The sequence below is a fragment of the Eleutherodactylus coqui genome, chromosome 3 (genome assembly GCF_035609145.1).
Source record: "Eleutherodactylus coqui strain aEleCoq1 chromosome 3, aEleCoq1.hap1, whole genome shotgun sequence".
Taxonomy (NCBI): domain Eukaryota; kingdom Metazoa; phylum Chordata; class Amphibia; order Anura; family Eleutherodactylidae; genus Eleutherodactylus; species Eleutherodactylus coqui.
The window spans coordinates 4,067,902-4,095,647 of NC_089839.1; the positions used below are offsets into that span (position 1 = coordinate 4,067,902).

Here is a 27,746-nt window from a genome sequence, read left to right on the forward strand (position 1 = left end):
GCTTAGTAGCATGCACTACATAGGTAATGCAGTGTACTATCCTATATGATCGCATCTTCAAGTCGCCTTCAGGGACTAAAAAGTGGTGTAACACAATTCAATAAAGTTTAATTTAAAGAAAAAAAATAAGCATTTTTCCTTACAAAAAAATGGATAAAATACCCCAAAATTGTTCATGAAAACAAGATATAATCGGTATTAACTAGAGATGAGCGAGCACCAAAATGCTCGGGTGCTCGTTACTTGGGACGAAATTTTCGCGATGCTCGAGGGTTCGTTTCGAGTAACGAACCCCATTGAAGTCAATGGGCGACCAGAACATTTTTGTATTTCGCCGATGCTCGCTAAGGTTTTCATTTGTGAAAATCTGGGCAATTCAAGAAAGTGATGGGAACGACACAGCAACGGATAGGGCAGGCGAGGGGCTACATGTTGGGCTGCATCTCAAGTTCCCAGGTCCCACTATTAAGCCACAATAGCGGCAAGAGTGGGCCCACCCCCCCTCCCAACAATTTTTACTTCTGAAAAGCCCTCATTAGCAATGCATACCTTAGCTAAGCACCACACTACCTCCAACAAAGCACAATCACTGCCTGCATGACACTCCGCTGCCACTTCTCCTGGGTTACATGCTACCCAACCCCCCTGCACGACCCAGTGTCCACAGCGCACACCAAACTGTCCCTGCGCAGCCTTCAGCTGCCCTCATGCCACACCACCCTCATGTCTATTTATAAGTGTGTCTGCCATGAGGAGGAACCGCAGGCACATACTGCAGAGGGTTGGCACGGCTAGGCAGCGACCCTCTTTAAAAAGGGCGGGGCGATAGCCCACAATGCTGTACAGAAGCAATGAGAAATATCCTGTGCCACCGCCATCAGGAGCTGCACACGTGGGCATAGCAATGGGGAATCTATGTGCCACACACTATTCATTCTGTCAAGGTGTCTGCATGCCCCAGTCAGACCGCGTTTTTTTATAAATAGTCACAGGCAGGTACAACTCCGCAATGGGAATTCCGTGTGCACCCACAGCATGGGTGGCTCCCTGGAACCCACCGGCTGTACATAAATGTATCCCATTGCAGTGCCCATCACAGCTGAGGTAACGTCCGATTAAATGCAGGTGGGCTTCGGCCCACACTGCATGCCCCAGTCAGACTGGGGTTCTTTAGAAGTGGACACATGCAGTTACAACTCCGTGTGGACCGACAGCATGGGTGGGTGCTAGGAAGCCACCGGCGGTACATAAATATATCCCATTGCAGTGCCCAGCACAGCTGATGTAACGTCAGCTTTAATGCAGGTGGGCAAAAAATTACTAGGATTACACTGCAGGCGAGGGCCCAAAAAAATTGGTGTATCAACAGTACTAATGTACGTCAGAAAAATTGCCCATGCCCAACCAAGAGGGCAGGTGAAACCCATTAATCGCTTTGGTTAATGTGGCTTAATTTGTAGCTAGGCCTGGAGGCAGCCCAGTTAAAATAAAAAATTGGTTCAGGTGAAAGTTTCAACGCTTTAATGAGAATTGAAATGTATAAACATTGTTTACTAAAATTATATGACTGAGCCTTGTGGGCCTAAGAAAGGAGGCGGAGCAGGAGGAGGAGGAGGAATATTATACACAGATAGATGAAGCTAAAAGGTCCCCGTTTTTGATGGTGATAGAGAACGATGCTTCCATCCGCGGGTGCAGCCTACGTATTGCTTAGGTATCGCTGCTGTCCGCTGGTGGAGAAGAGAAGTCTGGGGAAATCCAGGCTTTGTTCATCTTGATGAGTGTAAGCCTGTCGGCACTGTCGGTTGACAGGCGGGTACGCTTATCTGTGATGATTCCCCCAGCCACACTAAACACCCTCTCCGACAAGACGCTAGCCGCAGGACAAGCAAGCACCTCCAGGGCATACAGCGCTAGTTCAGGCCACGTGTCCAGCTTCGACACCCAGTAGTTGTAGGGGGCAGAGGCGTCACCGAGGACGGTCGTGCGATCGGCTACGTACTCCCTCACCATCCTTTTACAGCTGTCAAAGGCCTTAGAGAGTGTTCCCCTGCCTGCGCTGTACATGCTGCCTGATCTCCGTGCCTCCCCTGCTACCTGGCCCTCGGAACTGCGCCTTCAGCCACTAGCGCTGTCGGATGGGAATTTTACCATCAGTTTGTCCGCCAGGGTCCTGTGGTATAGCATCACTCTCGAACCCCTTTCCTCTTCGGGTATGAGAGTGGAAAGGTTCTCCTTATACCGTGGGTCGAGCAGTGTGTACACCCAGTAATCCGTAGTGGCCAGAATGCGTGTAACGCGAGGGTCACGAGAAAGGCATCCTAACATGAAGTCAGCCATGTGTGCCAGGGTACCTGTACGCAACACATGGCTGTCCTCACTAGGAAGATCACTTTCAGGATCCTCCTCCTCCTCCTCCTCAGGCCATACACGCTGAAAGGATGACAGGCAAGCAGCATGGGTACCCTCAGCAGTGGGCCAAGCTGTCTCTTCCCCCTCCTCCTCATCCTCCTCATGCTCCTCCTCCTCCTCCTCAACGCGCTGAGATATAGACAGGAGGGTGCTCTGACTATCCAGCGACATACTGTCTTCCCCCGGCTCTGTTTCCGAGCGCAAAGCGTCTGCCTTTATGCTTTGCAGGGAACTTCTCAAGAGGCATCGAAGAGGAATGGTGACGCTAATGATTGCAGCATCGCCGCTCACCATCTGGGTAGACTCCTCAAAGTTTCCAAGGACCTGGCAGATGTCTGCCAACCAGGCCCACTCTTCTGTAAAGAATTGAGGAGGCTGACTCCCACTGCGCCGCCCATGTTGGAGTTGGTATTCCACTATAGCTCTACGCTGCTCATAGTGCCTGGCCAACATGTGGAGCATAGAGTTCCACCGTGTGGGTACGTCGCACAGCAGTCGGTGCACTGGCAGATGAAACCGATGTTGCAGGGTGCGCAGGGTGGCAGCGTCCGTGTGGGACTTGCGGAAATGTGCGCAGAGCCGGCGCACCTTTCCGAGCAGGTCTGACAAGCGTGGGTAGCTTTTCAGAAAGCGCTGAACCACCAAATTAAAGATGTGGGCCAGGCATGGCACGTGCGTGAGGCTGCCGAGCTGCAGAGCCGCCACCAGGTTACGGCCGTTGTCACACACGACCATGCCCGGTTGGAGGCTCAGCGGCGCAAGCCAGCGGTCGGTCTGCTCTGTCAGACCCTGCAGCAGTTCGTGGGCCGTGTGCCTCTTCTCTCCTAAGCTGAGTAGTTTCAGCACGGCCTGCTGACGCTTGTCCACCACTGTGCTGCCGTGCCGCGCGACACCGACTGCTGGCGACGTGCTGCTGCTGACACATCTTGATTGCGAGACAGAGGTTGCGTAGGAGGAGGAGGAGGAGGAGGGTGGTTTAGTGGAGGAAGCATACACCGCCGCAGACACCACCACCGAGCTGGGGCCCACAATTCTGGGGGTGGGTAGGACGTGAGCAGTCCCAGGCTCTGACTCTGTCCCAGCCTCCACTAAATTCACCCAATGTGCCGTCAGGGAGATATAGTGGCCCTGCCCGCCTGTGCTTGTCCACGTGTCCGTTGTTAAGTGGACCTTGGCAGTAACCGCATTGGTGAGGGCGCGTACAATGTTGCGGGAGACGTGGTCGTGCAGGCCTGGGACGGCACATCGGGAAAAGTAGTGGCTACTGGGAACTGAGTAGCGCGGGGCCGCCATCATACCTTTGAAAGCCTCTGTTTCCACAACCCTATACGGCAGCATCTCCAGGCTGATAAATTTGGCTATGTGCACGTTTAACGCTTGAGCGTGCGGGTGCGTGGCGGCGTACTTGCGCTTGCGCTCCAACACTTGCGCTAGCGATGGCTGGACGGTGCGCTGACAGACATTGGTGGCTGGGGCCAAGGACAGCGGAAGTGAGGGTGTGGGTGCAGGCCGGGAGACGGTAGTGCCTGTGTCCTGAGAGGGGGGTTGGATCTCAGTGGCAGGTTGGGGCACAGGGGGAGAGGCAGCGGTGAAAACCGGAGGCAGTGAACGGCCTTCGTCCCACCTTGTGGGGTGCTTGGCCATCATATGTCTGCACATGCTGGTGGTGGTGAGGTTGGTGGTGGTGGCTCCCCGGCTGATCTTGGCGCGACACAGGTTGCACACCACTGTTCGGCGCTCGTCTGCACTCTCAGTGAAAAACTGCCAGACCTTTGAGCACCTCGGCCTCTGCAGGGTGGCATGGCGCGAGGGGGCGCTTTGGGAAACAGTTGGTGGATTATTCGGTCTGGCCCTGCCTCTACCCCTGGACACCGCACTGCCTCTTCCAACCTGCCCTGCTGCTGCACTTGCCCCCCCCCCTCTGAAGACCTGTCCTCAGTAGGCTTAGCAAACCAGGGGTCAGTCACCTCATCGTCCTGCTGCTCTTCCTCCGAATCCTCTGTGCGCTTCTCCCTCGGACTTACTGCAATTACTACTACCTGAGTGATAGATAACTGTGTCTCATCGTCGTCATCCTCCTCACCCACTGAAAGCTCTTGAGACAGTTGCCGGAAGTCCCCAGCCTCATCCCCCGGACCCCGGGAACTTTCCAAAGGTTGGGCATCGGTCACGACAAACTCCTCCGGTGGGAGAGGAACCATTGCTGGCCAATCTGGGCAGGGGCCCGAGAACAGTTCCTGGGAGTCTGCCTGCTCCTCAGAACGTGTTATTGTAATGGAGTGAGGAGGCTGGGAGGAAGGAGGAACAGCAGCCAGAGGATTCAGAGTTGCAGCAGTGGACGGCGCAGAACTCTGGGTGGTCGATAGATTGCTTGATGCACTTTCTGCCATCCACGACAGGACCTGCTCACACTGCTCATTTTCTAATAAAGGTCTACCGCGTGGACCCATTAATTGTGAGATGAATGTGGGGACGCCAGAAACGTGCCTCTCTCCTAATCCCACAGCAGTCGGCTGCGACACACCTGGATCAGGAGCTCGGCCTGTGCCCACACCCTGACTTGGGCCTCCGCGTCCTTGCCCGCGTCCACGTCCTCTAGGCCTACCCCTACCCCTCAGCATGCTGTATTACCAGTAGTGCAGAAACAGAACGCTGTAATTAAATGTGCCGCTTATTGGCCTGTGGTTGGAGGCTGACTTCGCTTACGGAACGCACAGCAGAGCCAGGAAACAATTTTGCGCAAGCCTGTAGTGAGACGTAGGTGCGTATGACTGAGCTAGTGGAATTCACAGCGCAGAAGCAGTCAAGTGTCCAAAGGCCACTAGTAGGCCTTAAGTATTTTGCTTCTATTTTTTTAAAGGCTGAGCTGAGATAGCAGACAGATACTGTAGGCAGCGTATATATGTATACTGTTTCCCTCTGGACGGGATGACGGCGGTGATGTAACGGGCAACGCAGAGCCAGGAAACAATTTTGCGCAAGCCTGCTGTAACACTTAGCTGCGTATTAATTAGGACTACTACCCCCAGCAGAGACGCAGTACACTCAAGACGGTCACAGGCAGCCCAAAGATAGTATTTTTCCCAAATTTGTTTGAAAAATCCCACTGCCTATATAGACAGTGTCAGGACTCGGGGTCCGGGAAACTGGAGGTCCCTGAAAATACCCGCAACCCCTGTCCCTTCCTACTTGCCCCCCTGGGCTAAGCCCCAGGGCGACAACTGGGCGACGGTCCCTACACTCACTAAGGAAGGGGGACACTGGGACAAAACAAACAGACAGACACTGGAACAAACAACAGCAAGGAGAGTCAGACAATCCGGGTCAGCAACGAGAGCGTACGCAGTACAAGAGGGTCAGGCAAAGGCAACGTCAGGTCAACAGGCAGAGAGTCAGTATCAGGAGTCAGAAATAGGAAGTACGCTGGTGTAGCAGGAAATCCAAACTAACACTGGCACTGGTCTGCAGACACCAGCAGGTTTAAATGCTGTCAGAGCTCCCGCCCCAGCAGCTGATTGGGGCGGGGAGCCTGACAGCAGCTGAGTGCACAGCAGCACTGGGGAACCCACCTCCCAGCCCTGCAGAAGGCAGGGAAGGAGACACATGTCCGGTTGCTATGATACCTAGGACGCGGCGCGGGGCAACACCCACCGCGTCCCTAGCAACCCAGCGGCGAGGCAGAGCTCTGCGGCCAGAGGAAGTGACGAGGACCGGGGTCCCCCTGCGCCGCACAGCAGCCGCACGTGTGACAGGACCGGCGGTGCGGGCACGACGGACCCGCGAACCACCAGTCCTTACAGACAGTATATCTCTTTCACCTTTCCCACTGTCCCTGCCTCACCACTACTATTAGTAAGAAGTAGAAAAATCTTTATAAACTTGGAGTTGCAGAAATCGTGATCATCCAGATAAGAAAGTTATCAGGTTATTTTTACGGAATGGTGAACGCTGTAAAATCAAAACCCCCAAAACAATGGCGGAATTTCTGGACATTTTTTCCTCATCTGCAGCACATTATAAGTACCCCAGAGTGGTCAAATTAAAAAATGCTAATTGTCCCACTACAAACAAGCCCTCCTTCAACTATGTTAATGAGTTATGAGTATGATGATCAAAAATCACTTGGTCTCTAATTCACAAATAGGCTGGTCTCTAAGGGGCCAAAAAAAAAGAAGATGCCAAAAATGCAGGTTTTTGGTTCACTTCGCTTTTCCAGAACAGGAATAAAAAGTAATAAAAAAACAAGCCCTCATGCAGCCCGTGTGAGGCAGGACCCTAAGGAGTCTCCTCTGTTGTCGTTTTACAGGCTCTCAGTCTTCTCTGGCCTTCACTTCTACATTGAGGAACATTTTTCTGAAATTGTTCCACAATTGTAGATGCCGTTGTAGATACAGTTTGGTGAACCTCCGACCATCTTTGCTTCTGAGAGACTCGGCCTCTCTATCATGCTGTTTTTATACACAGTCATGTAACTTGGTAGAAAATTGACTCTTCAGCTGTTTCTCCAGCCTTTTGTTACCCCTCTCCCAACTTTTGTGAGATGTGTTGCTGCCATCAATTTCTAAATTATGTATTTTTTTTTTAATAAATTGGAAAAAATCTCTCCCTTTCCCTTTCTGATGTGTTCTGTTGCAAACAAGATATGCTTATTTGAGATTTCAAAATCTTTGCACTCTTTTTTTTTCTCAACATTTATTTACAATATAAACAGCTTCCTAACTTTTTGGAACTGGGGTTTTAAGCATTTACTGTGTCACAGCTACTGAAATTGCATCTACACTGCTCAGTACTGCTGCATAATGTCCTCTATGCTGCTGCTACATATGAGGGTGTGCTACAGATACATGGAGAATAGGAGATCCTGCTCTCTAGACTCTCTCTCAGCTCTTAAATATGATATGTCCGAGACACGTTATGACATTTTTGGGGTTGTATATTTGTTATCTCCTTGGGTTACCCCCGTCGTTGATGAAGGGTCATTGGAGTCGTATGTTGAAATTCCCCTAGGTGGTTTGTATTTTCCTTGGCTGGCCCATCTAGTTGAGAGGGGCTTTGTATATTTCTATCCCTACTCTCACTAGTTGCTGATTATTCATCTCTTGTGGTTGAAGTTTTACCTGTGGGGTCTTTTATTTAGTGTTCTTATGGATCCCATTGAGTTATTGGTTAATAAGCTTAAGTCTCTGTTACTGGAGGTGGCTAATATTAAGCCACAAATGGTTTGGCCGGTCCTTTGTAAGGAGCCTAAATTAGATTTGCCTAACCTGGCAACAGGTAGGAGCTTATCATTTTCATGAGGCCTGCAGGTTGTATTTTAATCTCCGTCCCTCGTCCTCCGGTAATGAGTCCCAAAGGTTGGGGATCCTTATACCCTGCTTACAGGGATACCATCAGGCTTGGGCTTTTTCTTTACCATCATCCTCTAAGATGCTCTAATCTGTGGACAATTTTTCTTCTTCATTAAGGTTTTACTTTGATTATCCCGATAGGATCACTCTTTTTCAAAATAAAGTTAGTAAGTTCTGGCCGAGGAGGTTGCCTGTAGAAGACTTCTGTGCAGAGTTTCTTCGGTGGGCTACAGAGACCCAATGCAACGGGCCGACGCTAAAAAGTCATTTATGTTTTGGATTCTTATCTGACAAAATTAAGGATTTAATGATTCAGTATCCCATTCCTAAAACTCTCAATGAAGCTTTGACTTTGGCCATCTTTATTGGTCATTGGGTAAGAGAGAGAGAATAAGTGAGTGTTTAGAGGTCAAGTCTTTGGTGACCTCACATTCAGAGGAACCCATGCATTTGGGTGCACTGTCCATGAAGAATAAATGCTAGGGGAAATGTTGGTTCGAGAGCCACTGCTTTTATTATGGCCGGACAAGACCATTTTTTTAGGTGTGCCCATTTTGGAGCTGTTAGCCAGAGAAATTAACTGGCCTGAAGGTTAAGGGGGAGATTCCTCCGAATTCACAAACTGCTTGCAATAATCTTCCAGGGTGGTTCTTCCTGCTGTGATAATTCTGAATATAGTGACTTTATATTTGGATAGGGGTGCTGGGATTAATTTGATCCACCAAGATGTGGCGAAACAGTTTGGATTATTCTTGAAACCTTTATATTATCCCATTCCTGTTTCAGCCATCAATTCTACTTCAAGATATTTGGAAGTTTGTATTCCTGATGATCGACTGTATCCTCTGCCAGAAATGGAAAGGTTCAATTTGCTCTGCAAACACACTACCAGGTGCAGACTGCCGGTCTGATCACCAATACTCCTTATAGCCAAAGTCAGGGTCAGACTATGCAAGCTCAAGCATCCTGCCATACAGAGGAAATTTGATGTCAGCAAGATCCCTGCACAATACGCAGTCAAGGTGAGAAACAGGTTTGACTCGCTCATGCAGGAAAGTGGAGACTCAAACAAATTGTGGATAGAGATAAAGGGAAAGGTCACTGAAATCGCTCAAGAACACCTGCCGTGCCAGAAGGCAGTTAGCAGTGGGAGCTGGCTAATTGCAACCACTCTTCAGATTGCTGATACAAGGAGAGAGACTAAAGCCCCATTTAGAGGGGACGAATGTTGGGCAAACGATGGCCGACACTCGTCCCCACAAGTACCGGCTCACGTGCTTTTGCACAGAAGCAGGTATCGTTGCTTCACAGCAGGGTGGCTGCTGAAAATTTCTCTCCTCGTGCTCCCCCACTGCTCTCCATTGACATAACATAGCGGTCATTCAGTACTGAACGGCTGCTATTTACAATCATCGTTCAGAAATTCTGAATGATGAGCGATGAGTGTAAATAGCAGCTGCTCAATAGTGAATGGCCGCTATGTTATGTCAATGGAGAGGAGCGGGGGAGAGCGAGGAGAGAAATCTCCTGCAGCCGCCCTGCTGTGAAGCAACGATAACCACATGTGAGCCGGTACTTCTGGGGATGGGTGTTGGGCATCGTTTGTCTGACATTTGTCCTGTCTAAGTGGGCCTTAAGGCTAAGGAAAGGCTAGAGAATTTGACTCAATGCTAAATTCCAAAGAGAAGCCAGGAAAGACAAGAACAAATTCCTGAATGCCCAATGCATGAGCGTTATATTAGCCTACAAGAAGGGTCGCACCAGGGAATTATTTGCAACTGTGAAACAGGTGAAAAAACCTTTCTCCGCCCACCAAGCAGCCATCAAGAACCATGACTAGAATGAAGTTAGTGACCAGCAGAAGATCAAGAAGAGATGGAAACAATATACAGGCTATATATAAACAGAGATATGGTTAGATAACACTAAGCTAATTTAAATAATTTCAAGTCTCCAGGTCCAAATGAATTACATCTTAGGATACTAAAGGAAGCAGCAGAGGTAATTGCTGAACCATTCGCCGAAATCTGTGAAAGTTCCTGGAGAACAGGAGAAGTCCCAGAGGATTGGAGAAGGACAAATGCTGTCCCTATCTTCAAAAAAGGGAAGAAGGTGGATCCAGGAAACTACAGGCCTGTGAGCCTGACTTCTATACCGGGAAAGATCTTTGAACAAACTATTAAACAGCATGTATGCAAGTACTTGGATGAGAATGGAGTAATTAACCAGAGCCAGCATGGGTTTGTTACAAACAAGTCATGCCAGACGAATCTAATTTCCTTCTTTGGCAGAATCACCGATTGGGTTGATCAGGGAAATGTGGTGGATATAGTATATGTTGACTTTAGTAAAGCATTTGGCAAAGTATCTCATACCATACTTATTGGAAAAATGACCAAATATGGGATTGACAAGGCAACTGTTAGGTAGATTCTCAACTGGCTAAGTGATCGTACTCAAAAAGTGGTCATAAATGGCTGCACATCCAAGTGGAAGAATATATCAAGTGGGGTACCACAAGGCTCTGTCCTAGGCCCAGTGCTGGTCAACATTGTTTTAAATGATCTGGAGGAGGGAATTGAGGGGTAACTGATCAAGTTTGCAGATGACAGAAAGCTAGGAGGGATAGCTAACACTAGGAAAGAGGGAGAGAGGATTTTTTAAAAATCTAGAAAAGCTTGCACAGTGGGCGGCAATTAATAGAATGGTATTTAACAAGGAGAAATGTAAAGTCGTACATTTGGGCAAGAAAAATGAAAAAAGCACATACAGAATGGGAGGAATTGGGCTAAGCAGCAGCACATGTGAAAAAGACTTGGGTATACTAATAGATCATAGACTGAACATGAGTCAACAATGTGATGCAGCAGCCAAAAAGGCAAACACAATTGTGGAATGTATTAAGGGGAGCATAGAGTCTAGATCACGTGAGATCATTATCCCCCTCTACTCTTCCTCAGTGAGACCTCATCTGGATTACTGGGTCAAGTTCTGGGCACCCCACTTTAAAAAAGACAAACTGGAGCAAGTTCAGAGAAGAGTTACCAAGATGGTGAGCGGTCTGCAAATTATGTCCTATGAGGAACGGTTAAAGGATCTGGGAATGTTTAGCAGAAGAGAAGGCTGAGAGGAGACTTAATAACTGTCTACAAATATCTGAAGGGCTGTCACAGTGCAGAGGGATCAGCCCTATTCTCATCTGCACAAGGAAAGACTAGAAGCAATGAGTGGAACAGGTTGCCACAGGAGGGGATGAGTTCTCCTTTAATGGAAGTCTTCAGAGGTGGACAGACATCTGGGATGATTTAGTGAATTCTACATGGAGTAGGGTGTTGAACCAGATGACCTGTAGGTCCCTTCCAACTCTATGGTTCTATAAAGAACTATATGCTGGTGCTAGCAGTGACATCGGGCCAAGATGATCTGGGACTAGACCTGCTGGAAAGTGAAGTGGGGTGATGAGAAAGCTGCCTGGCATCAATGGAATCCCTGTGAAGCTGCTCAAACCAGTCCCAAGAGCTGCACTTGCAACACTATGCCGGACAATCTGGAGGACCTGCAGAAAGTGATCACGAGGCTGGACTTAAATTATTAGGGCATTGGGTTGAAAATAGGTGGATGAATCATTACTAATCTAGGATATGCAGATAATGTAATAAATATTAATCTTTATTTGTATAGCGCCAACTTATTTCGCAGCGCTGAATAATATGATATGACTCTGATAGCAGAAACAGCTAAACATCTGAGGATGCTGATCCTGAAGCTAAAAAAGAAAGTGAGAAGATGGGACTTCACCCGAACACTAAGAAGACTAAGATTATGACCACTGCCAACAAGAAAGTCCACATAAAGGTCAATATTACAAGACAAACAGACTGACTTTGAACACGTCATGAGGGCATTTTTGCTGGAAAAAGAGATGCTTCTTGGAATGGTTAGTGGTAAAAGAAACAGGGAAGACGAAAGACACATTGGCTGGGCACCATTAAGGATACGGGAATGGTAGAGAAGCATGCAGAGGACCGGCCTACAGAGTATCCAAGAGTCGGACACGACTGAACGAATAGAATTGGAATTAGATGCTTGGTTGGAAATTGTAATGTTTCATTGAGAAGAAATTGCTTTGTTTTGTTATGGAGACCCTCCTTACAGGGTGGTGTTGGGGTTGTCATGGTACATGGTGGATCTGCGGTACACAAAATGAAAAGAAAAACGGAACTTACTTGACCAGAGGAATTCTTATGCTCAATAGACTCCCCCTACATGGATAATGTGGTACAATCCAAATTTATACTGACCATAGGTAGCGACGTGTCAGTAGTTGTTCCCACCCGCTTACTGACACGTCGCTACCTATAGTCAGTATAAATGTAACGGAAACACAGCGGATCTGTGCTACACGAAAAGAAAAATGAAACTTACTTGGCTAGGGGAATTCTCATGCTCAAGAGACTCCCCCTACACGGATAATATGGTGCAGTCCAAATGCTGGATATATATCAAAAATATATGTAAAATTAGACAACATGCAACACGTTTCGGCACGGCACTTTGCATGTTCTCTAATTTTATATATTTTGTGTCATTGAGCCTTTTTTTTGTCAAGTATCTTATATTAAATTCACTCAAAAACGTTTGAGCCTTGATTTGGACTGTTGTGCTCCTTTGCACACACTTCTCCCAGCATTTGGATTGCACCATATTATCCATGTAGGGGGAGTCTCTTGAGCATAAGGATTCCCCTGGTCAAGTGAGTTCCGTTTTTCTTTTCATTTTGTGTACCGCAGATCCACGATGTATCTTTTCCACTTTGTGCTCTTACATTTATGTCCCCTTGATCGCCTGCGGGCTTCCGGTCTTTACTGGATCTGCTGCTCCCCACTTTTTAGTGGATATAAAGTATATTGCCAGATTGAGTAGAAGTGCATATATTGTATATAGTTTTGTGCATTTATTTTAAACCAAAGCGCTCTCCTTAGTTCCTAGGGTCAGTATAGTTGGCAAAGTTTCGCAACGTGGGGTCGTCCTTGTCGAGACGATGGCTCCACTTTAGGCAGGGGTATTTCGCCCCTTCACCTGGTAGGGCTAGAATCCCCCATCTTTCCCCCCTGTTTGTGTTGGGGGTTTGTTTTAGTGTTTTATGTCGGACTATCTGGAGTTTATTTGTGCCGTGTGATCACTGCTTTGTGTCCATGTGGGGCGTGGTGCTGTACATTGTGACGGTAGTGCGGAGTCTTCACATGGCTGACTCTGTAGATCGCTATCGGCTAAAACATAATGATATCTTCTTCTCTTGTGCTTCATAAAAACTGATGTGTGGGCTGGAGTATCAGTCAGTGAAGAATACGTCCCCCCGGTGACGCCGGCATTAGTCTGTCTGGATGAGGAGATATTATTCTGTGTTCGTGGTAATTCAGGACTCTGATGGAATGATACAACAGGATGGGGTCAGGATGCCGGGCGGCTTCTTGTATATTCTGATGGAGTGATGCCTTGTGAATCGGTAACGCTTCCTGAGGGCTTCAACGCTGTAGAATATTATGGAACTTGAGATCACATCTCCAGTTATTTGTTCTGAGCCTCCTGGAGAGATTCACATACTTTATCAGTGGCACCTAATTTACCGTAGTGCTGTAGGTGGAAGAGACAAATTGCCTTGAGAGAGGATTTTGCATTGCTGGCGGGAATTGTAAACTTCAGGGGGGGGGGGGGGGGGCTGCTTCTCCTCATGGAAACCATCAACTGGTGTAGAGAGTCTTACAGGCAGCGCACCATGGGAAAAGGTGAGTGCTCCTCCAGAAAGAAGAAAGCTGGCTCTTTTGTACCACATCCTAGAAGCAGCTGCCCTGTAAGTTAATGCCAGAGATGTTAAAGCACCTTGAAGAATGATTAGAGATAAGGCTGATTAATGGGTCAAATATTGACTTATAGGGCAGTCACCTCCAATAGGTGGCACTGTAAAGACAGTTTTGCTCCTTCTGGAGGAGAGCTAATTTGCATACCTTTTCCCAGAGAGCATTGCTTGTAAGACTTCCTATGGCTTCTGGAAGCCTCTGCAAGGAGAAACAGTGCTGCCTGATAGCTACATTGAAGGCGTCTCCCCAGCCAACCAGTGTCCTACGCTGTACTGATGAGGTGTTAAGGCAATGCTCCCTGGGAAAAAGAATGCATATTAGCTCTCCTCCAAAAGGAAGAAAAATGTTTCTGCAAGGAGGGTGAGCGGTGCCCCGCACCCCCTTACACAGTTTACAGCGGCACAACTGCCAAGCCATAGTACCATCTATCTGCAACAGTTCCTGTTGGAGCTGTAAAGACCCTTAAAATAAGACTAGAAACAAAGCTCTTTATCAAGGCTGCCATCATCTCGTCACAGCCGTCTCTGCGAGCAGCAGGACGTAGAGACAAGCTTGCTGATTACAGTGATATATCTACTATATGTATCTCAGTAGTTTGGGAGAAACTTACATTTAATCAGTAGCAGCACATACATAGAGGACTACAAGAAGTAGTCCTTGATAATCATGAGCTGCAGCTAGCCATGCCCACCACACTATCAAGCCACTGATTGACTGCTGTCTGCCTATTACTATGCATATGCAAGGGCCAAGCTGAGCTCACCAAAGTGGGGGAGACAATGGGGAAATCAAGATGGTTGTCGCGGGTGGCTCTGTAATCGCTCCGAACAGTGACAATAATGGTGCTTTGCTCAGCTTTCACACAGTGGCACAAATAACATACAAGGGTACATTTAAGATAAACAGTTATTTTGTCACGGGTGACGCCAGTACTTCAACCTGAACTCTTCAGTGCAGCGATGGTGAAATAACTTGACACGCTTCCAGTAGCTTGTCTTAGTAAACTGGGAGCACGCAGTTTTATTGAAGCTTTTGAAACAGTTGGAATCCACTTACACTTTGCAGCGCTACAAGGATGTAGCAGAGCCGACAATGATGCAGTAAATTAACATGTTGAAAACAGTAGATTTGCAATTTAAACAACACTTTTCTTCAACGCTCTCTCTATTTCTCAGAGGCTACTCAGTGATCATTTCCCCACAGGTTTGATTAGCTGATGGGTGTACTGGAAGTGTATAAAGCAGGTGTTGCATGGGAGTTGGCTTTGAATTCACCGTAGTTTAACTCACTGTTTTGTGGAATGATGACTACCAACTCAGATCTCCTCAGATCTCCTCACTGCTGCAAGAACAAGGGAGCAGAAAGGGATGTCACTACCCTTGAAAAGCTTGTTAAATCACTGCATGCTCGGCTGCACTGCTGACAGACCTCCTCCTCTGACCTTGCTGCGGACTCTCCTCTCCACCAGCTGCTCTGACTCCTCCTTTACTTTCTCTCCCTTCCTGCACTTTTCTCTGGTCTCCTCCCCCTCTGCATAGGGACCCATACTAAGGTTTCCCGCTCTGAACTCTCACACCAATCAGCAGAGGCTTGATGTACAACCAATAGGCAACCAGCTATTGCCAGCACTAAGCTCTTAACTTAGGAAGGGAGAAACAAGGTTTCTCCAACGTGCGGCACCCTCTATGTCTCCAGAAAGCACATAGACAGGTGGGACTGGACAAATGTTAGTGTGACTACTCTGGAGGACCCTCCGGGCCACTACACATAGAGAGATTGCTGCCATTCAGTAGCTGTAGATTAGGGTTGGTGTGACTAGCTATAGCGCATGAATATCCAGGAGTATTTCTTGTAGTCCTCTATGTATGTGCTGCTACTGATAAAGTGCCAGTGTCTCCCAAATTACCGCACAGATTCACACAACAGTCATATCACTGTAATCAGCAAGCATGTCACTATTATGTGCTGCTCTCAAAAAGGGTGCAAAAATATGGGCAGCCACCTCCATTAGGGCCCTAGGGTGTTAGTACATGAGCGGCAGCAGCTGTGGTTAATGCTTGTGTGCAATCCTTTTTCCAGCTGCAAGTCCAGGTGCATCTTGGCAATTAGGGGTTAATTTCAAGTATAACCTGTAGCAGGTAACACTCATATCAGGGTATGGTTCCACAAAACATGCATTGCATACCTGTAATGGGGACACTATGCGGGTGGAAGCTGCAGTTTACTAATGATTTAAGTGCCTACTGGCTGCTCATCGTTAATGGCCACATGGTTTGCATAAGAATGCATTCCTACATAACGCTAGAGCCGCCGCCTCGCCGCTGCAGCCAATGGGAGCTCGGTCTTGTCAATAAATGGGGCTGCCATTAGCTAGGAACAGCTATAATCACTTTAATGATTGGTGGTCCTCAGATAGTTGGAACCTTTGGCTGCGCAGTGGATGTATCCCAATCACACTCATGGGACCATAACGTTACTATTCCCCTCAGAGCGACAACATTCTGTCCCGGGAGAGCAGGGAGTACATTGCCCACTGTTACCGTATGCTTTTCTGCTCTCCCGGTGATCTGCAGGTTCCAGGTCCCCTTTTTAGTCATCCATGATGGTTAATGCAATCTTCAGACTACCCAGTCCCCGCAGTCCATTCATAGTGCATTATACCTGCTCTCAGATTGGATGGAGCAGCTCATGTGATCAGCACTGGCCAATCAGAGGGCAGAGCACAGTGTGCATTAGGTAGTTAGAGAATACTGAAACTTGAAAAGAGTGAAGAAGTGAATGAGTGGCACAGCGACTCAACAGCCAGCACCGTCACCCTGCAGCACTGGGGTCCCGGGCTCAAACCCCGCCAGGGATGCCACCCGCATGCCTGGTCTCCCCGGATACGTGGGGAAAAGAGGGCGAGACATGGATTCGCTCACATGTGGTACAGTGTATTTCTTATGTTGTTTGGTAGATAATTTTAATTTGTCAGGAAAGGATCTTATATAATCGCCAGGCAGTCAGAAGTGGAAAATAGAAACAAGACTTCCTTCACACTTCCGGTATTTGTCTGTTCCGTCATAGGAATGCCAGCCGGGACGGATCCGTTCTATGTAGACTATAATGGTGTCCGTTGGCTTCTGTCATGCTGCTCAGCATTTTCCCGGACAAAATAGCGCAGCGTGCTTTGCTACAGTATTTTGTCCCTGATTTGGCGCCAGGGACTGCGAACGGAGGCGGCGATACGCATGTGAGCAGAACGTAAAGTGGAGCGTTCCCATTACATTCATACAATCGACTAGTACTCCTGCAGCATGTGGTAGGTTGTGCCAGTCTTCTCCCAATCATAACTGAAGAGTCACCGTCTCCACCGCCAGCGGCAGCTATTGACCTCATGTCCTTTGTTTTAACCGTAACCCAAACAAACTGTCACAACATTTTGGTACGGTCTCTTCATACCTTCCTGGACGGTCGTTTCCCTCCATCTACGAGCTAGCGTAAATAACTCTATTAGCTCCGCTCTTCATGCCTGTTACCGTGTGCTGCATCTGTTGCCGTTGACATCACATGTAACTCTTTATCACCATCTAAGCTGCAAGTTTTTATAGAAATTGTAACAGTTTCCATTTTTCTTATTTTCTTCTGCAGGTTTTGGGAACATCTCACCACGAACAAAAGGCGGAAAGATCTTCTGCATTATCTACGCTCTTCTAGGAATCCCTTTGTTCGGGTTCTTATTGGCCGGTGTTGGAGACCAACTAGGAACCATATTTGGCAAAGGGATAGCGCGAGTAGAGGACATGTTTGTAGTAAGTAGATACATTATTTCATTATTGAGTATTATATTTATCGTGATAGACGTAGACCGATAAAAGAAGGGGTGAAGCAACAGAAACTATGAAAAAGGCAAGAGCCCATGACCGAGACCCAAGGGAGCGTTATATGGGCCCAACCAGGTGAACTCTCCAACAGTGAGCAGACTGTATGGCTGAACCAAAGATCCGAAGAGCTGTTATATTGGCGCAACACTCCGGAAACAAGTCGTGAGACAACAGGATGAAGAATCCTTCTCTTCTATCTAGTTAATTAAAACCAGCAATAATACACGTTTTGGGGTGACCCCTTCATCAGTCATGTTGGAGAGGGTGCATCACTGGTCTGATGTAGGACAGACATGTGTCTGAAACACAGGAAAGGGATTATGTTGGCATCCAACACTGAAATGACACTGAGCATGCGCCAGCATGTGGATCACATGGACCAGGGCTGATGCCATGACGTCACCCCAGACCCAATCCACAGCATGGCTCCATACTTGCGAGTTGTAGGGCTTCGCTGTCATTTCAGTTCTATATCTGAAGCTTAATCTTTCCAAAATGTAGCTTCTTCAGATGTCTTCAACATCTTCTTCACCTGAACCTGATGCCTCCATCCGTAATCCACCAACCCTACCTAGAGTTGCAGCCCGCTGTCTTGGAGTTATACTTCACTCAGATCTCTCCTTTCTCCCTTACATTCAATCAATCGCTAATTCCTGGAAGCTTCATATACAAAGTATTTAGGATATTAATCCCTACTGAACTGCTGAGCACAAACCCCTAACTTACACCCCTATCTGCTCTCTGTCGCTCATTACACAGGTTACCAGTCTCCCCGATGCTCCATCACATCTCTGGGCTCTCGTATCCATCTACCTTCCCACCAGTGGCCTTCACTCAGCCAGTGACATACATCCCGCATCCTCCCTTGGTACATCCCCTCGGTCTCAGGACTTCTCTCGTGCTGCAGTTTTAAGCATGTCTTGAAACTTTATAAATGACTTACCTGAAAGCGCTGCGGAATAAGTTGGCGCTATACAAATAATTTTTTTTTTTGTTGTTGTTGTTGTCCAACAGCACAGCCTTCATCTTAACTCAGCAGCTTGAGAAATAAGAGCTGCTCCGTGATTGGTTGCTATGGGCGACAGAGTTTTTCTTTTGGACAGTTTTAAAACTTTCCCCCTTACATGCAGCTTTGTGTCACAGCCCCCATTCCAGTCAGACTGTCAGCTCTTGTGGACCCCTCTTTCCTTTGTCTCATTGTTTTTCTTGGATGTCATCTGACTTGTACGTTGGCGCTCATGTTGTTATACTCACCCGCTCCTACAATCCAGCGCTGTCCTCCTCTAAAGTCAGGGCACCACACGAAAATCGGACTCTGTTCAGTCCTGTGTGCACGTTCCCCTACAGGAGCCTTCTTACCTTTGTGTCTCTTTACTTTGGGTTCTGCATGCATTTGGGGTAAAGAAGGGGTCATATATACATTTGTAGATTAGGAACCATAAATTTGGGGCGTGTCCTATATAAATGGGCAGGGCATAAGGTCAAAAAGCTAGCACAACACCTAAGGGCTTTTACCCACTAACGTTTTTTTAACGCTGCAATATTAATGCAATTTTTCTACTGCAAATGTCAATGGGACTTTCTAATGTTAACATCGCAGAAGCGCAAACCTGCCATTTTTGTGCGACGCGATTTTAACATTAGAAAGTCCCATTGACATTTGCAGTAGAAAAATTGCATTGATATCGCAGCGTTAAAAAACCGCTTGTGAGTAAAAGCCCTGAAGTGCACGTTTGGTGCTCCACTTTTCAGGATGATGTCCCTTCTCAAAAGCTGCCAGGTGGGTTTTGCTTACAGAATATTGTCTTTTTTCATATATATTTGTGAAGCCCCTCTTTGTGACAACAGGATGTGATGCCATATTGGCGGTCACTATAGAATTATCCTAATCCACCCAAAATATTCTCCCAATTCCAACCATGACCCTTTGGAGGGGTTGTCCAGTTTAGAAAGCCTTGTTTTAAATCTCCTACGAGGATCTGCTGAGTTAATAGAGGGGCTCCCATTCAGGACCCTCATTTATTAGCTACGTAGAGTGTCTCTCACTATGGAAGAACTAGCGTGTTTCTACTGAGTAACGCTCCAGTTCACCCGCAGCGCCCCCACAGGAGGAATGAAGGCCTGCACATAGGTTCCACAATTCACTGCTGAGGAGTAACCCGTGTTAAGCTTTATACAAAGCAGTTGTCCAAAGTAGAGAACTCCTTTAACTTCTCCAGGACCGCCGAATGACTATAATAAATAAAGTGTTCATTCTCTGGTCCTGAAGGGGTTAATGATGGATACACGGGAATATCCAGTCTTGAAACAAAAATGACAAATATTTCTCAACACTTTTTCTTTTGGTGACTTCGGTAAAGATACTGCAGATTGGGCAAGAGAGAAGAACCCCAGCGGGTGGATCAGTCAGCTGGACTGCGGTTGCCAATGTGATGAGACGTAGCGTTCCCCCGGCGCCTCTTTACAGCAGCGCTAACAGTTCTGTTTTCTTTGTTTTTACAGAAGTGGAATGTAAGTCAAACCAAAATCCGCATCATCTCAACCGTCATCTTCATCTTGTTCGGATGTATTCTGTTTGTTGCCATCCCGGCCATCATCTTCCAGCACATTGAGCAGTGGCATACGTTGGACGCCTTCTACTTTGTGGTCATCACTCTCACCACAATTGGATTTGGAGACTATGTGGCTGGTAAGTTGTTGACATCACAGATGCTACCTAACTCCTCCCGGTATGTCTATACTGTTCCCGTCCTGACTCCTCCCACTATGTCCATATCTTCCCCAGTCTTGACTCTTCCCTGTATGTCTATATTTCCCAATCCTAAGTCCTCCCTGTACATCCATGGACTGCCCATCCTGACTCTTACCACTCTGTCCATATTCTCCCCATGCTAACTCCTCCCAGTATGTCCATATCCTCCCCGCCCTATTTCCTCCCTGCATGTCTATACTGTTCCCGTCCTGACTCCTCCCACTATGTCCATATCTTCCCCAGTCTTGACTCTTCCCTGTATGTCTATATTTCCCAATCCTAAGTCCTTCCTGTACATCCATGGACTGCCCATCCTGACTCTTACCACTCCGTCCATATTCTCCCCATGCTAACTCCTCCCAGTATGTCCATATCCTCCCCGCCCTATTTCCTCCCTGCATGTCTATACTGTTCCCGTCCTGACTCCTCCCACTATGTCCATATCTTCCCCAGTCTTGACTCTTCCCTGTATGTCTATATTTCCCAATCCTAAGTCCTCCCTGTACATCCATGGACTGCCCATCCTGACTCTTACCACTCTGTCCATATTCTCCCCATGCTAACTCCTCCCAGTATGTCCATATCCTCCCCGCCCTATTTCCTCCCTGCATGTCTATACTGTCCCCATCCGAACTCCTCCTTGTATATCCATGGCCTGCCCGTCCTGACTCTTCCCAATACTTCTATGTTCTCCTGATCCTGACTCCTCCCAGCCCGGTCATGTTTCCCCTTTCCTGACTCCTTCCTGTACGTCCATAGGCTCCCCGTTATAATAGTGCAACAGCATCCTGTGACCGATCTCTACACTGTTCATAGCTGTTAGTCAGCCGGCACTAGTTTATATATTCTAATGTACATTAGATTTATGTTACATGCTGCCTAAGATTAAGCCAAACTACTGAAGACTGGAGGGTTGCTTATTGCTTCTTGGAAGAAGGAAGGGTGAGCAGTTGCTTGTCCGGTGCTGTTTAGTTCTGTCCTGTTGAGGCTGGAGTCCATTATCATTATAAAGGCTTGGCCCACCATAAAAATCTCCTAGTCCTCTGATGCACCAGTAGAACTAAACTAACATGTTTCTACACAAATGCCCAGAGCATGGGAAACAAACAAGGAGAAGTGGAGCTTCTAACACAGGAAGAGAAATATGATGTCATCGGCATCACGGGAACTTGGTGGGATGATACACATGATTGGACACAAGGCTTGAAGGATACAACTTATCTATAAGGAACACACCTAATAAAAGGGGAGGAGGTGTTGTGTTGTATGTTAGGACAACATTCATCTCCACTGAGATTCAAGCTTCAGAGCTGGGAGTTCTGTAGGAACTGTTTGGGTAAGAATACAAGGAGAGAACAACAGAAAGGACACCATTGTAGGCATTTACTATAGGCCACCTGGACAAGCAGAAGATATGGAGGAACTCATTCTACATCAGATGGCCAAGCTCTCAGGGAAGCCCAACATAGTGATCATAGGAGATTTTACCCATCCAGACATTTGTTGGGAATCTCTCAGGTAAAAGTAATGGATCCAACAGATTCTTATCCGCTCTTGCTGACAACTTTATCTTCCAGAAGGTCGAAGAGAAAACAAGGGGATCTGCTATCTTGGACCCAATTCTCACCAACAAGGAGGGAATAGTTGAGGAAGTAAGGGTGACTGGGACCTTAGGAGGTAGTGATCATTATATCCTTGGATGTTGGATAACAAGGGGAGGAAGACCTGAGAAGACTCAGACCTCAAGGTGGGATTTCAGAAAGGCAGATTTTAATGAACTCAGAAAGAGGAGAGGAAGAATCCAATGGCGGGATGTTCTTAAGGACAGAAATGTCCAAGAAGGTTGGGAAATATTGTGAAATGAGATTCTCAAAGCACAATCGTTACCAATCCCTAAAAGAAGGAAGAATTGGAAGGATTTAAAGAGACCAGGATGGATGAACACAGAACTTGTACACATGTTAAAGAGGAAGAAAAATATGTTTATTAAATGGACAGAGGGGGGAATATCTAAAGAAGAATATAATGGGGTCTGCAGAAACTGTAGGGCAAGTGTCAGAAAAGCCAAAGCTGATAATGAATGGAGGCTTGTAACAGAGGCCAAAATCAAAAAAGGATTTTGGGGGTCAAAAGCAAAAGAAAAACCAAAGATGCTATTGGATGCTTACAGGATGAAAATGGTGAATTGGTTAAGAATGATGTTGATAAGGCCGGACTTTTAAATCCTATTTTGTATCTGTTTTCTCTCAGAAAGTAGATGTATCATCAATTGATCTTCCCTGTGCTATTGGGGGAATAAAAGAATGCAGGCTATCTGTAAGCAGAGAGATGGTGAGGGAACACTTAGCTAACTTAAATGAATTCAAGTCTCAAGGTCCAGGTGAATTACATCCTAGGATACTAAAGGAAGCAGCGGAGGTAATTGCTGAACCACTCGCCATAATCTGTGAAATTTCCTGTAGAACAGGAGAAGTCCCAGAAGATTGGAAAATGGTATGTGTTGTCCCTATCTTCAAAAAAGGGTAGAAGTTGGATCCAGGAAACTACAGGCCTGTGAGCCTGACTTCTATACCGGGGAAGATCTTTAAACAGATTATTAACCAGCATGTATGGAAGTACTTGGATGAGACTGGAGTAATTAACCAGAGCCAGCATGGGGTTGTAACAAAAAAGTCATGCCAGACGAATCTAATTTCCTTCTATGATACTATCACTGACTGCGTTGATCAGGAAAATGCGGTGGATATAATATATCTTGACTTTAGTAAAGCATTTGGCAAAGTATCTCATACCATACTTATTGAAAAAATGACCAAATCTGGCATTGACAAGGCAACAGTTAGGTGGATTCACGACTGGCTGAGGGATCGTACTCAAAGAGTGGTCACAAATGGCTGTACATTCCAGTAGAAGAATGTGGCAAGTGGGGAACCACAAGGCTCTGTCCGAGGCCCAGTGTTGGTAAACATTTTTATAAATGATGTGAAGGAAGGAATTAAGGGGAAACTGATCAAATTTGCAGACGACACAAGGAGGGATAGCTAACACAAGGGAAGAGAGAGAGAGAGGATTCAAAAAGATCTAGAAAAGCTTGATCAGTGGGCAGCGACTAATAGAATGGTATTCAACAAGCAGAAATGCAAAGTCCTACATCTGGGCAAGAAAAATGAAAAAAAAACCATACAGAATGGGAGGAAATGGGCTAAGAAGCAGCGCATGTGAAAAAGACTTGGGTATACTTATAGATCATAGACTGAACATGAGTCAACAATGTGATGCAGCAGCCAAAAAGGCAAACACAATTCTGGGATGTATTAAGAGAAGCATAGAGTCTAGATCACGTGAGGTGATTATCCCCCTCTGCTCTTCCTTAGTCAGACCTCATCTGGAATACTGGGTCCAGTTCTGGGCACCCCACTTTAAAAAAGACATAGACAAACTGGAGCAAGTTCAGAGAAGAGTTACCAAGATGGTGGGCAGTCTGCAAATCATGTCCTATGAGGAACAGTTAAAGGATCTGGGAATGTTTAGCAGAAGAGAAGGCAGAGAGGAGACTTAATAGCTGTCTACAAATATCTGAAGGGCTGTCACAGTGCAGAGTGATTAGCCCTATTCTCATCTGCACAAGGAAAGACTAGAAGCAATGGGATGAAGCTGAAAGGGAGGAGACACAGATTAGATATTAGACAGTGAGGGTATCAATGAGTGGAGCAGGTTACCACAGGAGGTGGGGAGTTCTCCTTCAATGGAAGTGTTCCAACAAAGGCCGGACAGACATCTGTCTGGGATGATTTAGTGAATCCTGCACTGAGCACGGGGTTGGACCTGATGACCTTGGAGGTCCCTTCCAACTCTACCATTCTATGATTTTATGAACCTCACCCCCCACTACTGTGGTCCGTACATGTCATCTTCTGGGAACCGTCTACACTCGAGAGCGTGAACCTAACCACGATGCTATGGCTAGCCACCTTACATGTCATAGTATTTCTAAATGTCCATCACATTTGCTATCCTGTCTACTCACTTGGTTGTCCTCTCTTCTTTTAGGTGGTTCAGATGTTGAGTACCTTGATTTCTACAAGCCTGTGGTGTGGTTCTGGATCTTGGTGGGTCTTGCCTATTTTGCTGCTGTGCTTAGCATGATCGGCGACTGGCTGAGGGTGCTATCAAAAAAGACAAAGGAAGAGGTAAGAGATAGTCCAAAACATTAATAGGTGCTCTAATAGCTGTTTTCTACGTTGGTCCGGCCCACTTGTCTGCTTTCCTATTTACTATTCAAGGAGGATACTTGGCTGTTACTGATCTCTTTACCTACATGGAATATGGTGCTTGTCTGGTTGCTGATCCCTTTCTTTGCATCATCTGTTTACGAGCGGACGACCCGCAAATGTAATTTAATTTCCAGTGTTCAGTGGATTTGAGTTTATCTTCATTTTGAGGCGGTGAATTGGCCCGCGGACGCACACCGAGGTTTATTGTTTGTGCACCAGTGTGACAGATTATCAATGGAAAAGCCTTCCCAGTGAGTGATAACGTGTACGGCATGCAAGCGGGATTCTGTGTCTGTTGGCGGTCTGTGGTAAGAATATTCTACAAGCAGCAGATACATTGCAGATGCTGGACATCGGCTAGAAATGCCCATTGTGGGAATCCCCTGTCAAAGAACTTCTCTAATTTTGGAAAGACGCCTTTAAGAAACCCCTTCCATGAAAACATTTAAAGGGCCAGTCTTGTGAAAACAATTTTCCATCCATCTCCACACTCTGGAGCTTTCCTTTGTGTATTGCAGCCACTTTCATGCAGTGCAGCCCCCTGTCTGATGCTTTTAACCACCATCTTGAAAGTGAGTTTTGTTTACTTTTAGTTTTACATCTATCCCATGAGGCATCACCACAGCGATACCTAGAGTTTATACCATTTCTGCGTGCTGGGGGAACAATTTAATGATACTGTGCCGCATAAAAGATCAGTATATAACATGAGAATGCTTGGTCTGGGGGAGAATGTATGTAAGGGGGTAAGTAACTGGTCAGTGATAGAAAGCAGAGGGGGTTATAAATGGTACATACTCTGATTGGGTCACCATTACTAGTGGGGTACTACAGGGGGCAGTATTGGAGGGGTCAGTATTTAAGAAGTTACTTGTGGAGAACCATAGCAGGCAGTATTGGAGGGGTCATCAATACTAGTGGGGTAACACAGAGGGGAAGAGCTTGAGCGGGTACAAAAGTGGCAACTTAAGTAATAAATGGAATGGGCGGGCTTTAATACCCAGAGAGCTCTCCCATAATCTATTATACCCAGGACTGTAACAAGGGGGCACTCTAATAACTATGTATAGATATATCAGGGGTCAGTACAGAGAACTCTCCCATCATCTATTATACCCAGGACTGTAACAAGGGGGCACTCTAATAACTATGTTTAGATATATCAGGGGTCAGTACAGAGAACTCTCCCATCATCTATTATACCCAGGACTGTAACAAGGGGGCGCTCTAATAACTATGTTTAGATATATCAGGGGTCAGTGCAGAGATCTCTCCCATCACCTATTATACCCAGGACTGTAACAAGGGGGCGCTCTAATAACTATGTATAATATATCAGGGGTCAGTACAGAAATCTCTCCCACCATCTATTATACCCAGGACTGTAACAAGGGGGTGCTCTAATAACTATGTATAATATATCAGGAGTCAGTGCAGAGATCTCTCCCATCATCTATTATACCCAGGACTGTAACACGGGGGCGCTCTAATAACTATGTATAGATATATCAGGGGTCAGTACAGAGATCTCTCCCATCATCTATTATACACAGGACTGTAACAAGGGGGCGCTCTAATAACTATGTATAGATATATCAGAGGTCAGTACAGAGATCTCTCCATCATCTATTATACCCAGGACTGTAACAAGCATAGTTATATAATTAAGGAATAAAAATTAAGGAAGCGGCCCTTTGAAAACAGCCCCACTGATGTCTTTCCACATAAATAGATAGATAGATAGATAGATATAAGATAGATAGATAGATAGATATGAGATAGATAGATAGGAGATAGATAGATAGATAGATAGATAGATAGATAGATAGATAGATAGATAGATAGATAGATAGATAGATAGATAGATAGATAGATAGATATGAGATAGATAGATATGAGATCGATAAATATGAGATAAATAGATATGAGATCGATAGATAGAAATGAGATCGATAGATACATAGATAGCTATGAGATAGATAGATAGATAGATAGATATGAGATAGATAGCTATGAGATAGATAGATAGATATGAGATAGATAGATAGATAGATAGATATGAGATAGATAGCTATGAGATAGATAGATAGATACATATTAGATAGATAGATAAATATTAGATAGATACTGTATGGGAGATAGATAGATAGATGATAGCTAGCTAGATATGAGATAGATATGATATATATATATATATATATATATATATATATATAATAGATAAATATAAGATAAATAGATAGATATGAGATAGAGAGATACATAGATACAAAGATAGATATGAGATCGATAGATAGATAGATAGAGAGGTATGAGATGGATGGATGATAGATGGATAGATAGATATGCGATAGATTGATAGATAGATAGATATGAAATAGATAGATAGATAGATATGAGATAGATAGATATGAGATAGATATGAGATAGAGAGATATATAGATACAAATATAGATAGATAGATATTATATGTATAGATAGATAGAGATATATGAGATGGATGGATAATAGATAGATGGATAGATAGATGGATGATAGAGAGATGAGATACATATGAGATAGATAGATATTAGATTGATAAATAGATATGAGACAAATAGATATATAGGTAGATAGGAGATAGATGTGAGATAGATAGATAGATATGAGATAAATAGATATGAGATAGATAGATACATAGATAGATATGAGATCGATAGATAGATAGGAGATAGATAGATAGATAGATAGATAGATAGATAGATAGATAGATAGATAGATAGATAGATAGATGACATAGATAGATAGATAGGAGATAGATAGATAGATAGATAGATAGATAGATAGATAGATAGATAGATAGGAGATAGATAAATAGGAGATAGATAGGAGATAGATAGATAGATAGGAGATAGATAAATATGAGATAGATATGAGATAGATAGATAGATAGATATATATTAGATAGATACATAGAGAGATATGAGATAGATATGAGATAGATAGATATTAGATAGATAAATAGATATGAGATAGATAGATAGATAGATAGATAGGAGATAGATAGATAGATAGATAGATAGATAGATAGATAGATAGATAGATAGATAGGAGATAGATAGATAGGAGATAGATAGATATGAGATAGATAGATAGGAGATAGATAGATAGATTGATAGATAGATAGATAGATTAATATGAGGTAGATAGATAGATAAATATTAGATAAATAGATATGGGAGATAGATAGATATGAGATA

The 27,746-nt window shown here is 45.5% G+C and overlaps 1 protein-coding gene across 2 annotated transcripts in view; it reads left to right on the forward strand.

Annotated features, from left to right (window-relative positions):
* KCNK2 (potassium two pore domain channel subfamily K member 2) overlaps positions 1 to 27,746 on the forward strand; it is a 166,923-nt gene that overhangs the window by 103,523 nt on the left and 35,654 nt on the right. For both annotated transcript variants that reach the window (XM_066594460.1, XM_066594461.1), the window contains exons 4-6: positions 17,249 to 17,409; positions 19,984 to 20,170; positions 24,284 to 24,423. In XM_066594460.1, coding sequence (XP_066450557.1) covers positions 17,249 to 17,409; positions 19,984 to 20,170; positions 24,284 to 24,423 — 488 coding nt within the window. The remainder of the gene's footprint in view (positions 1 to 17,248; positions 17,410 to 19,983; positions 20,171 to 24,283; positions 24,424 to 27,746) is intronic.